At 39.7% G+C, this 13,258-nt stretch overlaps 1 protein-coding gene across 1 annotated transcript; it reads left to right on the top strand.

Annotated features, from left to right (window-relative positions):
• Positions 1-4,642: 4,642 nt before the first annotated feature.
• On the top strand, positions 4,643-12,234 carry slc1a2a (solute carrier family 1 member 2a; the record flags this gene model as incomplete). Its single annotated transcript, XM_080843787.1, has 10 exons — positions 4,643-4,775; positions 6,995-7,147; positions 7,290-7,540; positions 8,597-8,729; positions 8,921-9,047; positions 9,339-9,572; positions 9,972-10,166; positions 10,332-10,466; positions 10,833-11,052; positions 12,169-12,234. Exons 1-10 carry the CDS (start codon positions 4,646-4,648, stop codon positions 12,232-12,234), a joined length of 1,644 nt encoding a protein of 547 aa, XP_080699913.1. The 5' UTR covers positions 4,643-4,645.
• Between the last annotated feature and the right edge of the window lie 1,024 nt (positions 12,235-13,258).

The following is a 13,258-nucleotide window of genomic DNA, read 5'->3' as shown; positions in this document are numbered from 1 at the left end:
TGATATTTCTTAATCTATATTGCGAGCAGAAACTTCAGGCGTAGTTTGATAAAAGATCTTTATTTCCAAGATATTCCTGAATCGTCACCGTTCTGTGATGCTAGCTGTGCCAGGGCATCCACTGTTGTGCTGTAATGTCCAGAAGATACCAAGGAGATGTATTGGTATTTATTAGATAGTAAAGGAACCAAGGTGAGTTTTCAAGACTGTGGCTCTCTCTGTGTGGGTGTGAGTGTGTGTGTGTGTGTGTGTGTGTGTGTGTGTGGGTGTATGCATGTGTGTGTGGGGGGGGGTGTATGTGTGTGTACATGTAAATGTGTGTGTGTGTGTGTGGGGGGGTGTATGTGTGTGTACATGTGCATGTGCGTGTGTGTGTTCATGTCTGTTTGAGTGAGTGTATGTTGGATTAGAAAAAGATCAGGACAGATTAGTTAATTATAGACCCGTGTCTGCTAAGCATGGTGTATGGTCAGGTGGATGTACGTGAGAGTTGTTGTTGATGCAGGCATGAGCTAGCAGGTAGCAACCATGTGGCCATGTGCTCCAGTACCATCTCCCCGTCACTTCCAGCAACATCCCTCACAAAACCTGCCTCTAATGCTCCAGCCATCTTAGGTCAAAGGTCTGTCTGAATCCTACACTGTGCTACGGCCTAGGGAGTAAGAGGCTCATCTGCAGAGGAAAGTTTTTCTTTGCAAAGCATTTGTACAACAAAGTTGTACTCTGTTGTTAAAAAGTAACAATGACAGACAATAAAGGTTTCCTCAGAAGACATACATGGTTATACATTTGGATGTATACGATTTGCGTGTACGTTTGTTGAGTATTGTATTAGTTTAGATATTTAACTTTTTCCAAGATGCAGATCAAAGTTCTTAGTTAAATAATTAGTTCCGTTAAGGACAATCTTTTTGATGACGAAGACATTAAATCGAATCTCTCATATAAAAACTAAATCCTTGTACTCTCCTCATCTCTTTTTGGTGAAGTTGAGTCTAAAATTATTGGTCAGTGACATCAACAAACATCTATTTGGTATTATGGATGCAGATATGGATATGTCCACACCAAGTTAATTTCATCAGTCAATCAATTAATTAAAGTTAATCAATGTGTTTATTTGATCAAGAGGGACAGCATACATTCATGAACATTAAAATGTAAATGCAACCAATTATAGCTAAAAGGCTAGTTTCCATTGGCCAGAGTGAAAATGGCTATACAACCTAAAAAAGGCATTATATATAACATTGACAATAAATCTAAAATAAAATCAAATAAAATCAAATAATGTATCTGCTGTCTATATCACTCATTATCTTACTAAAAAGTATCATGTGGCAAGACATTGATGAAAAAAAGAGTATTGAACCCTGCAATGAACTCCGATCTAAATTTCTTCCTCAGTCCTGTCTCAGGTTCACACAGTGATGGAGTGACAGATCAAAGTACTGGCAAAGCTACTGTAGAGATGTTCATGAACATGAATGATATGCAAAAGTGATATTACCAGACTATCAGTGATGGCTCTTTCTTCTTGCACTCACACAATGAAATTGCATTTCCCCAAGGCATAATTGTATAGCCCTTTGGGGGGGTCTGGTTGTGTTTAGCATCTTGTGGAAGTCATCAAGCAGTCAAAGGGGAATCGTTTCAAACACGCTTTTTAGAGAGATTAGGGGATTCCAAGGAGAGCTACGCAGAGCCTCACCTGGTGCTGTACTTACACCTAATCTGAGGCTCTAACTCCTCCCTCCGAGTCCACTGGATCACTGGGGAGCTCTCATCTTGCCATACACCATTTCACCGGCACTGTGTGGAAATCGGACTGCTTTCGCTAAATGTGGACGCTGTCTGGACGCTTCCCTTACAAGTGGAGTAGAATTATTCTCATCTTGATGACCAGGCTCTTGCCGTCCTACAGTAGTTCTCTATTGGTTCAGGAATACCCAGACTTTTAAGGATTCGGATTTAGTGACTAGATGGATAAACCATAACATTGACATTTGTTTTTATTGTTTTGCTACATCATTGTGGCTTATGGCCGCGCAGTAATTCATTTCAAAGTCACTTTCCCTAAAAACAAACGACAGCAAGGTAAGATGATCAAGTTTTACAGTGACAGTATTTACAGTTAAAAAAAAAAGAAAAGTTAAATTCAATTAGTTTCGTGCTTAGTCTCAGGTGCTTCAGGACTAAAGAACAATAGATGTGGAGAATTCCTCAACTAATGTATTATAATGTGAGATAATCTTTGCCCTAAGTGTATACATTTAGCTTTGGAAATGTTAGAATTTTTTTAACTTGACTGAGTGCAGACTCTTCAGATTGCAAGCAGAGATTGTGTTTGAATCGAGTATCAGCAATAATGATATGTTGTTTGACCTTTTGGATAAGCCACAGAGGTCATTCCTTTCCTAAAATTAACCTCCGACAAGCTGTTAGTGTCACTTCCCAGACTTCAAATCGATGACCTCTCTGCGTCAGTCTTGCAACATCACTGATGCGTAGGATTTTGACAGCAATCCAGCCAAGATCATTGAGCAGATTGGAAATGTAATAGAATTAGCTTGAAGTTCACCCAGCATCCGCTAAACACATGCACTCAATCTTATATGCATTATTGATCTCATCATAACATCAGCATCAATTTACTCAAGGCTGGAGCCTTGATCGCATTGCATAGTACGTGATGTTTAGCGATCATTGCTGCATGGGTATTCGCACTGACCAAACACAGTGTTTATGATAGCCTACGTATGTACACCCGATTGTTCACTGAGTTTTAGTGTATTCTAACATATCTACCAGGCTGCATACTGGTTGAAGTTAGGGAACGTAACATGGAAAGCACTGAGTTATAGTCATAGTGCAACAGGTAACCCTTGACTTTTGCTGGGCAGTCCCCCACTCTTACACAACACACTTAGCCACTGTAGTCTTCCATTCTCTAATTTTAAACAGTTAACGAGCTTATGTCCCATTAGAGTGGGCGCAAGGTGTATCAGACTGCCTCTGATTTACTTTGCACCACTGAGCTCCTAAATCCTGTACTGCCGCGTGAAGTGTGTGGAATCTGAGGAGTGCATAAGGTGCATGTTCTTCACGGGTCTTCTTTACTTTTAAAGTGTGCAGAGTAAAACTAATGACTAAAACACAGACTCAAAACACAGTAATAACATTTCTATTCTCTTTTCTGTATTGGAACCTTGATATTGACTTTGAACTAAAAGCCATTGTTTTCAAATAGAATTTCCAACTGCAAACCAGAATATCAATGCAAACGCCCCCTTCACGGCAGAAGATCCAAGGGGGCATTTTTGCAACCCAAACGCTGCCAAGTGTGCAGTGCATGATTCCATACCTGTGCTTAATTACTGAGGCGAATAGTTACGTAACCAGCCAAGGTTAAACCCAGTAAGGGCGGGGTGCAGTTCTAAGAGGTTTAAGGCCAGATCACAACAAAGCTGAAGGTCTCCTTGCTGTTGTGTCATGTGACAAGGTTTACCATCTCCAGTTGGGCATGAGCTGGAGGTGTCTTGGAAAAGGGAATGACCTGAAAGTGAGAGGTGATCAAAGGCATGGGATTACCTGGAAGCCCATTCACTGAACTATGGTCACAGGGTGTCCTCCAGCTTGTGCAAAGGACAGGGATCACTCCGGAACACTCTTAGCACATAAATGCTGCAGATAAAGTACTATTACACCAACCAGAATCTGCATTCAAATACACAATATGAGATCGAATTAGATGAAAAAACCTCTTTTCTACACATGCAGGATCTTCTGCATTGAGTTGGGAACTTAAAGGTTTTTCTCTGATCACTATATGTCAGCCTCTGCTTAAGTTTAGAAAATATATTATGTTTTAAATTTTATCGTATATGTAAGGGATAATGTATAGTCTGGCAGTCATCATCAAAAAATAAATCCTGTTTCGTCCTGCAGGGATTAATTTTTTCAATAATGACCGGCGGACTATACATTATCCCGCTTATTATACGGTTACTTGCCAAAACCATAAGAGACATTCCTCCAAAATACCCTTTTTAAATGATGTTGTTGCCCTTTACTTGCTGACTTCAAATTACAATGATTTTCTGTTACGTTAAATTACTGGACTACTTGTGGAATGATATAAAGTACGTGAATTAGAAGCACAAAACCCGTTTCCAAAGACAATGGTCATACATTTTTCGCAGCGTTGAACCTTAGAAATTACAGACCTGCGGACATTGGGATGGCCCATTCAAATCAACAGAACTCTTTGGAACATTCTGAAGAGCCGTATAATAATATATAACATAAATCATAATGTAATGACAGAGTACAGTCAAATATTAGACAGAAGTTAAGCGAAGTGAAGCCATTCATATACACAACACAAATTGTGTAGTAAAGTTAACGATTTAGGGTTTGAATTGATAGCATTAGCATATTTTTAACACTTGAAGATACTTTAAGATACTTTATGTCAAATGTTTTCAGATAATCATGGGCACATTTCTGAAAATAGTCATCAAGTTACTCTATCCTGTGCATGGAAAGTAGGCATAATGTTTTTTCTTTTAATGTTGCATGTAAACATGCATGGATGCGTTGGAGTTTGACTAATATTTGCCCTTTTCTCTCCAGTGCGAACACTATGGAGAAGCAAGTTGAAGTCAGGATGCACGAGAACCACCTGGACCCAACGATTGAGAAACCCGAGCCTATGTGTTTTGGCATTTGTGCTGGGCTCAGGAAGAACCTTCTTCTAACAGTAACAATCCTCGGTATGTACCTTTCAGTTGTGTGTTTTGAATGTCCTGTTTCTGTTTCTGTTCTGTTCTGTCTTTTAGAGTAGCAGTAGATGTCCATCAAACTTGATTCACATGACAGAGCAGCTTTCACAACAAATGGTACATTGCTGTGCAGTGGCCAAAAATGCACTTCTTCAACAATTACTGCCTTTTGTCATTCATTGGGCATCTGGTCAGTCTCATTTGTCGGCAAAATATCCAAACTCTGCAAAGGAGCAGACATTCCTACATCAAGTGTACTATTTGCATTGTTCAGACCACTAATTTTATTTTCATCATATGTTTACACACGTTACTAAGTGAGTGCTCTTGTATGGCGTGTGCTTTGTGTTGTGTTTACTGACCTGTGCCAAGTGTTATTTCACTCTTTTTCTCTCTCTATTTAAGTCTTGCACTGTGGTGTTTTGCAAGATATGTAAACAAGATACATAAAGTCTTAAACAAAGATAGGTTGCCTGTGGACATTGTTAGAATCTGACACTTCAACAAAAGTCTAGAACAACACAAGAAAGAATTCAAAAGGAGATTACTGATGAAATAAAACTCTGCACAATAGCAAAACAAACAAAAGGCACACAAAACAGTGTAACTACTTCAAACCAAGTATTTGTGGAACACTTCAACTATTTACAGTAATATACATCTTCATGTAGTAATTATGTGCAAATGTAGCCTACATTTCAGGAAAAGTTGGAGCATTTTGTAAAATGCAATACAATCAAAGATCTGTAATTTGTTAATTCTCTTGAACCTCCGTGTAGCTGACAAAAGTACAAGGAAAGGATTTCCAGTGTTTTCACAGACCAACTTAAATGTATTTTGTAAATATCAACCAATTTCGTATTTGATGCATGCAACACACTCAAAAACAGTTGGGACAGAGGCATGTTTCTATCTTTCCGGGTTGCGATGTTTTGAGTTGCAAATATAGGCCTACTTGGTCTCAATAGACTTGATACTCAGTCCGTGGGTAGAATACTCTGTTATTATTTCATTTGTAGCCTACAATTTATTTATCGTTCTTAGCGATAGTCAATTAAGCGCATGTTTACTCACTGGCATATCCTCTCACGTTTACACCCAATCACGAAACCGTCACCGGTCACGAATTTCCCTGGTTATTGTGGAATATTTCAAAACGATGCAACACTGGCTCACTGTCGACTTTGTTTTGTGGTCTTTCCAGTGTGTGTTTGGTTTTAGGTTTGTACAATTCAAGGCATATCTGAGCAGTGCTACAGTGCACATGTTAAAATAGACAGCCCCTATTTAATATAGACAGGAACTATTCTATGTGCTATTAATGTCCCTAAGAGGTGAGCATCAAGCTAAAAATAAACAGTGCTAATCGGATAATGGAAAAGGAGTCAGGTCTGCGCAGACTCATGTTATAATAACATCTGGTGACCAACAATGTTAGTTATGCCTTATACCATCCTGTATTGCCAGCCAAATATCATTGGCTTCATGGTATATATCAAAATGGCACATGTTTCCTGGGCTTCTTGAAGATTTAGCTTCATCATGCCTTTGTGGACATGATCGCATCCGAAATTAGTTTACTCTGCTCCTGGTGTTTCTAATCAGCTCTGGAAAGTGGACAAAGTATTTGAATGCTTTCTTATTGAGATTTTAAGAAATGTGTATTGATTGATTTATGAAAGATACGTATGGTAGTTGTTCAAGGCACACATATTTGGACAAAAAGTTGAAACTCTGTCACAGATAAAGCTGGCTTTCTCTAACTCCACAAGGTGATGGATTAACAAACAAAATTCAACTTTGGAATGGTTCCCATTCACATTTTAGCCAAATTCCTCAGTTGTCCATGGCTGCATCCAATATTGTGCATCTGGCCTGTGAGTGAAGACTGTTGGTAACAGATTTAATTCAAACACTGCATTCTAAGTAATATCTGGTTAATGCTTATACGGTTAGCTTAATTACATCAAAAGGGGGACTAGGGGAGTTTAGTTTGAAACATGGATTTTAGGCATCATGTGAATCCAGTGACTATGATGATGATGATACCCTGAATTAAACAGTGAGCACTATTGGAGAAGCTAAGTTGCCAACTGTTACTACATTTCTATTGTCATAGTTCTATAATGGATTTTTAGGTCAGTTTCAGGCCATACCAGTTTTTTCATGCTGTGTTGCTCAAATGTTTGTCTGGAATCCCTCTTGGTTAGGTGTGATCGTTGGGTCCGTGGTTGGAGGGCTACTGCGCTATATCTCGCCACTTCCACCTGATGTGATAATGGTTATTGGCTTCCCTGGAGAGATCCTGATGAGAATGCTGAAGATGCTGATCTTACCTCTCATCATTTCCAGTTTAATCACAGGTATGTGCACCCTCCGAAGCCTTTTTCAAATGTATGCTTTTGTAACTGCTATATTTAGTACTATTTAGCTTGTGTTATTTTGTAAAAACTTTTTTTTTTTAACACATCAACAAGACATTTACGTTTCTTTCTGTCAATGAAGGTCTGGCAGGACTGGATGCAAAGAACAGTGGGCGTCTGGGAACCAGAGCCATGGTGTATTACATGTCAACCACAGTCATCGCTGCTATCCTGGGGGTGGTCCTGGTGCTTCTCATTCACCCAGGCAACCCTAAGTTAAAAACAAATCTTGGTCCAGGAAAAAGGAATGACGAGGTGTCAAGTTTAGATGCTTTCATGGACCTCATCAGGAACCTCTTTCCAGAGAATCTGGTGCAGGCTTGCTTCCAGCAGGTATGTTTTTCATGGTGACATTGGCCTACCCTGTTGTGGTCAAGTATTTGTCCAAATATACATGAATTTAGCCTGTTATTTATTACTCTTCCTTGTCAACCTTGTCTCTCTTGTCAGCTCACTTGTGTGTCAACATGCAAGTTTTTCTTTACTATAACATCAAAAAAGTCTTTGCCCTCTTGATAGCTTTTAAGCAGTGGCTGTTCAGAGAGTTTTAACGCTCTTAAGGGATCCCGTATTCTTGCTCCCTCACTCACCACCACGTACCATACATCTTTTCAAAAAATGCCCCAGAGAGGTCTGTGCTCTTACCTCTCCTTTAAGTGTAGGAAACTGCAAGTGTCAGTTTTTGTGTATTATCAGTTACACTGTAGCCTACCACTTTTTTCATTACTGTGTATAGTGCAATTTTTTGAAACTGTGCATTCTGTGGCTGTGATATGCCTCAAGTGTGTTTAGTAAGGGATAATGGATAGTCCGGCGGTCATTATCGAAACATTATTCCCGACTTGGCAGTTGAATGTTGGGGTGGCCCATTCAAATCAACAGAACTTTTTGGGAACATTCTAAAGAGCCGTATAATAAACCCAGTAATTGCAAAGTAGGTGCTTTCCAAATGTCACTGTGAAATGTCAACAATACTCATGGACAATGTCAGAGATGAATGAACTCCACCACACCCCCTGATTTGCTACGCAGTCACACGTATGACATCAGGGGAGACAACAGGAAGCACACCTAGAGATGCTGTAGCAAGGATAAGCTGGAATATGGTGTTTGACGTAAATGGTTGACATGCACAAAGATGCCAAATTGCCTATGCCCTGTCCCACAAACCGCCAAAAAAAGATCTCAATCAGTCACCATGTGGATGATTGACTGAGCATGCCAAACATATGCTTTAAAAACTGAAGTGTTTTATAACAAATGTAAAAAACAATAAGAACAAGAACAATAAAATCGAAGAACAATACTAGCAATAAAACAATAGCATTCTAACTTCATCTCTCCATGTATTTTCTCTCTCCTCCATCCCCTCTCTCTTTTTCTCCATAGATATCAACTGTAACGAGTAAGATTGAAATTCCTGCCCCTACTATGATGCGGAATGGACGAAATGTAACCAGGTCACCGCCAACATTTTCTGTTAAAAAATCTCTGCAATTCAGGAGTGGAATGAATGTATTAGGTAAGGCATTGCGACGTGGTGTCTTTATGTGTAACTGGTGACTGCCATGTGAGGATGTCATGTATTGGTGGAAATCAAATCCAAAGGGTGGAATTGCACACATTGTTTCATGCATTTGAGTCTTCCATTTATTTTTTATGCTCATCCATTTACCCATTTTCATTTTTTCTCCCGGGTTTGTCTGGAAACAGGCATTATTGGCTTCTTTGTTGCATTTGGGATCATCATGGGAAAGATGGGAGAGAAAGCCAAGTTGATGCTGGACTTCTTCAACTGCCTGAATGAGATCGTCATGAGACTCGTTGGCGCGATCATGTGGTCAGTCTCTCATGTCACATCAGTCATCTTTCTATTGACCACTCTAGTACATCCTCTCATTCTTTTCTCTATTTTGGAGTAGTTTTGATACTAATTGGGCATTGTAGGTTATTGACTAACCTCTAAGCTCTCTGACTTCTTGCTTACTGATCAGACCAGACCTGTCTAGTAAAATGTCTCAGAATCTCTCCTCAGGGACTTGGGGCTGTGAATGTAACAAACACTTTTCAAATGACTAAGTAAAGAGCCCCAGTTGACTCTTTCTGCCTCACTTGCTTTCCAATCTTGTAGGTACTCTCCTGTTGGTATTGCCTGTCTCATTTGTGGGAAGATCATCTCCATTGCTGACCTGGAGGTGGTTGCACGTCAGCTGGGGTTGTACATGGTCACAGTCATCGTGGGTCTCATCATCCATGGTGCTATATTCCTGCCGTTGATTTACTTCGTCATAGTTAAAGAAAATCCCTACACGTTCTTCATGGGAATATTCCAAGCCTGGGTCACTGCCTTGGGCACAGCGTCCAGGTATAGTTTGCGTCATAGTGTTTTAATGCAAGTCACTGTTGTTTGTGTGAGAAAGGTTGTGTTAAACTTCCTCGGGTGTTCTGAAGTGTAAGTTTAACAAAAGAGTCCTACAAATAGGATTCTGGGTAGAACCCAAAGGATTTTCTATTTACACCCTTCAAAGAGGACCACTTTTTATTGAGATTCATTGGCATTATTTATTGTCTACTTAAATTCACGAAAGACAATCTACAAAATCTGAAGGGTGACAACAAACTGAAGAAAAATAACCTCAAAATCTAATAAACAAATCTATTTCACTGTCCTGAAATTAAGGGTTCTATGCATTCCTGTGATGCTTTTATGTTGTTTGTTCTGTACTATAATGTGTTTTTTTTCCCCATGCAATTCACCCCACAGTGCTGGCACACTACCAGTCACATTTCGATGCCTTGAGGAGAATCTTGGCATTGACAAGAGAGTGACTCGCTTTGTGCTCCCTGTCGGTGCGACCATTAACATGGATGGTACCGCTCTTTATGAAGCCGTGGCAGCCATTTTCATTGCTCAGATGAATGGGATTGAACTTGATTATGGTCAGATTGTCACAGTCAGGTAGGTCCATTGCCACCTTATGTTCATGTTTTTGTTACAGGCTAAGCCATCTGCAAAGCCAGACAAATGTTAATGTCACTATGTCTGTCTGTGTAATATGTTTTAATAATAGATTATCTTTGGTGGTTTGCATTGACATGATAAACTCAATCCCTTTTACTATAGCTTAACAGCCACACTAGCTAGTGTGGGTGCAGCTAGTATTCCAAGCGCTGGTTTGGTGACCATGATTCTGATCCTGACTGCTGTGGGACTGCCAACTTCAGACATCAGTTTACTGGTGGCAGTTGACTGGCTACTGTGAGTACATTAAGTCACTTGAATGGGCTTCATGCAAGGGCTAGTTTTAGTGTTACGGCCTCATGTACCTAAAATACAGCTACATTATTTCTACATCCGATTTACAAGGATTTATTCTATATTTTGTATTATAATTGAGTGATTTTTTTATTACTTCTAATTTCTGATCATACTTAAATGCTGTACATTGACTTGATGTGAGTGTTTTCATAGCAGCAACTTTCGACCTTTGAATGTTCTTGGTAAAGTTGGGTGTTGTGCATTGCCATCCAAAGAAACAGACCTGCAGACCATTGCAATTTCAACAGACAGTTTAGTTTGAGGTCTTGTGGAACATGTCTTTGTCTGTCTCACCCAAAAAAACAGGGATCGGTTCCGAACTTCGGTGAACGTTGTCGGTGATTCCTACGGTGCTGGAATTGTTTACCACCTTTCCAAAGACGAGTTGGACCAATTTGATGCGCAGCAGTCTAAGATGGATGAAATGGAAATGTCAAAAACGCAGTCCTTTTATGAAAACAATACCAACCAGCACGTATATGCCCACCGCCACTCCTGCCCACAAGTACTGATAGACGACTGCAAGGTACATTTCCAACTCACAGATATAGAGACTTGCATGTAGAGACTCCCATGTCGTCCATTGTCACATTCATGTTTACTGTTCATGTGAAGTTGTACATCCCTATGTGAATGCATGCAGATATATTTGAACAAAAAGAATTGATATAAGAGATGCAAATTTCTTAATTGTCAACCAATTGGATGAAATAGCAGTTTTTATGCAACCCTCTAAAAGTAACACCCGCTACAAAACCTCATCAATATAAAAAAAGACAATGCAGGGAGAGGACATTATACCACTTACATTTGGTGTTACCATACTTAAAAGATGTCACTAGTTAAAATATTACCTATTATGTCATGAAAGCATGACAAAGTTAGATGAAGAAGGCACTTTGTTCAACAACAATTGATTTTTGCAGGACACCTATGGAGATAGATATGATGATTTGTGTTGAAAATGCCAAGCTGGCTTGGGCATTTGTCGGTGGCTTGGGAAGAACAGTGACTTAGGTAATTGTACAATAAGTGCATTTGTTCTTTTTTGCAAAAATATGTTTTTTTCTTTTGAGAGAATAGTGGGGACATAAAGGGTGCTATTTCATTTAATTTCAAATATATGTGCAATCTTTGGGGAGAGTTTTGTTGTGTTGTACCAACAACCATATTCCATGCTTTCTATATGTGTTTTTGATATACATCATTTTCTTACTGGCATTTTTTCTATGTAACTGCGCTTCGTTCTAGTAGTGTGAACATACTATTTGTGTTTGGTGTCATGAAATCCTTTGCCTGTGGTTATGTGACAGTGAGCAAGTCCCTGTTGTTTTTTTAGAAACTCATTTTTGGGCAGAGAATCCATGCTGTACTTGACACTAGCATAATGTATTTAAAAATAAGGTGGCATAGCCGACTTTAGTAAGTCTTATTCATAACAGAGCAAATTCATGGATTGAGCTATCTGAGTATCCTCTGAAGCACTAACAATTTGCACAAGGTTCATGTAGGATATGGATGTGACACTACGAGTATTTCCAAATGGCTTCTCTGCTTCAAATCCTAGACATTTTGATAAGACAAATGTAATATGTATTGTGCCTTGGTCCTACAGTTAGATGTTCCTGATAATTGCTTTCAGGTCACCTCAAATGGCTCCCCTGCGGAGTACTCTGTTGTTGAGGAGGAACCTTGGATACGCGAGTAATACATCACACAGATCCTGCTTCGCCTTATCCTGAGTTTCTCAAGGTTTACCCCTCCATGGTGAAAAATGAAAGAACCCAAACATCACTTTCTCAGAACTAAAACAAGCAAACAGTGAACTGGACGTACACATGCAACTCTGACACTCTCCACTGGAATATTCGTAGTCCATATATATTGCAGTCAATGGCGCATGGCAATGGCGCTCCTACTGCTCTCGCACACAGAGCCAGGAGGGGGCATTAGCATATCTGTTTTCATACTGGAAAAGGGACCATAACAGGGGGCTATACTGTAAGCCTTACCTTTTGGTGAATGGCCTCTTAGAGGAAGGACCCAAAATATGCCGAGAACAATAGCACTCCTAACTTCTTGATAAACCTCATGAGATATCAGAGGGAGCTGCACACCCCAACCAATAGAGGGGAGGTTGTGGCCTTGCCTATTGCAAATATGTTGAAGGACCAAACGACCAAAACAATCTTAGAACAGAAGAACTGTCATTTGTCATAAGAGTTTTAGCATGAATGTCTAAGGATATCCCCTGTAGTCTTTTTAGATGATTACTTCATCTGAATTTTGGTGAAGGAATGTCTCGAGAGCATTCTGAACCCTACTGCCTTCTGACAACAATCTTAATAGAAAGTTTGAATGTCTATGAAAGTATGTTTTTATTTCTTCCACAGCTGTCCTTGAATTTGATTGATTGCTTCTAAAAAAAGTGGCTATTCTGCCATCACTCTAAGTTCACAAATTAATAGTCACCTCACAGGCAAGCAATGACCCTCTTGTGCCAGCAGGGGTAGGGAGAAAGGATCAGATTGTTTCAGGGAGTAACCTTTGTTTGGTTTGGCTTAGGAGGATTAACCCCTGTGGTTGGCGCACATGATCAGCCACTTAACACATGAGCTTACCTCTGCGCTGAGAATATCCAAAAAGGTGAATCCTCCCAGTACTGCAGAGTATTTTTAGATAGCAGCCAACGCAAATGCCGCATTAGCAATTACGACCAAGACGCACCAAAG

This window comes from Sprattus sprattus, assembly GCF_963457725.1.
Source record: "Sprattus sprattus genome assembly, chromosome: 8".
Taxonomy (NCBI): Eukaryota; Metazoa; Chordata; class Actinopteri; order Clupeiformes; family Clupeidae; genus Sprattus; species Sprattus sprattus.
This window is presented reverse-complemented; position numbering and strand designations above follow the sequence as displayed.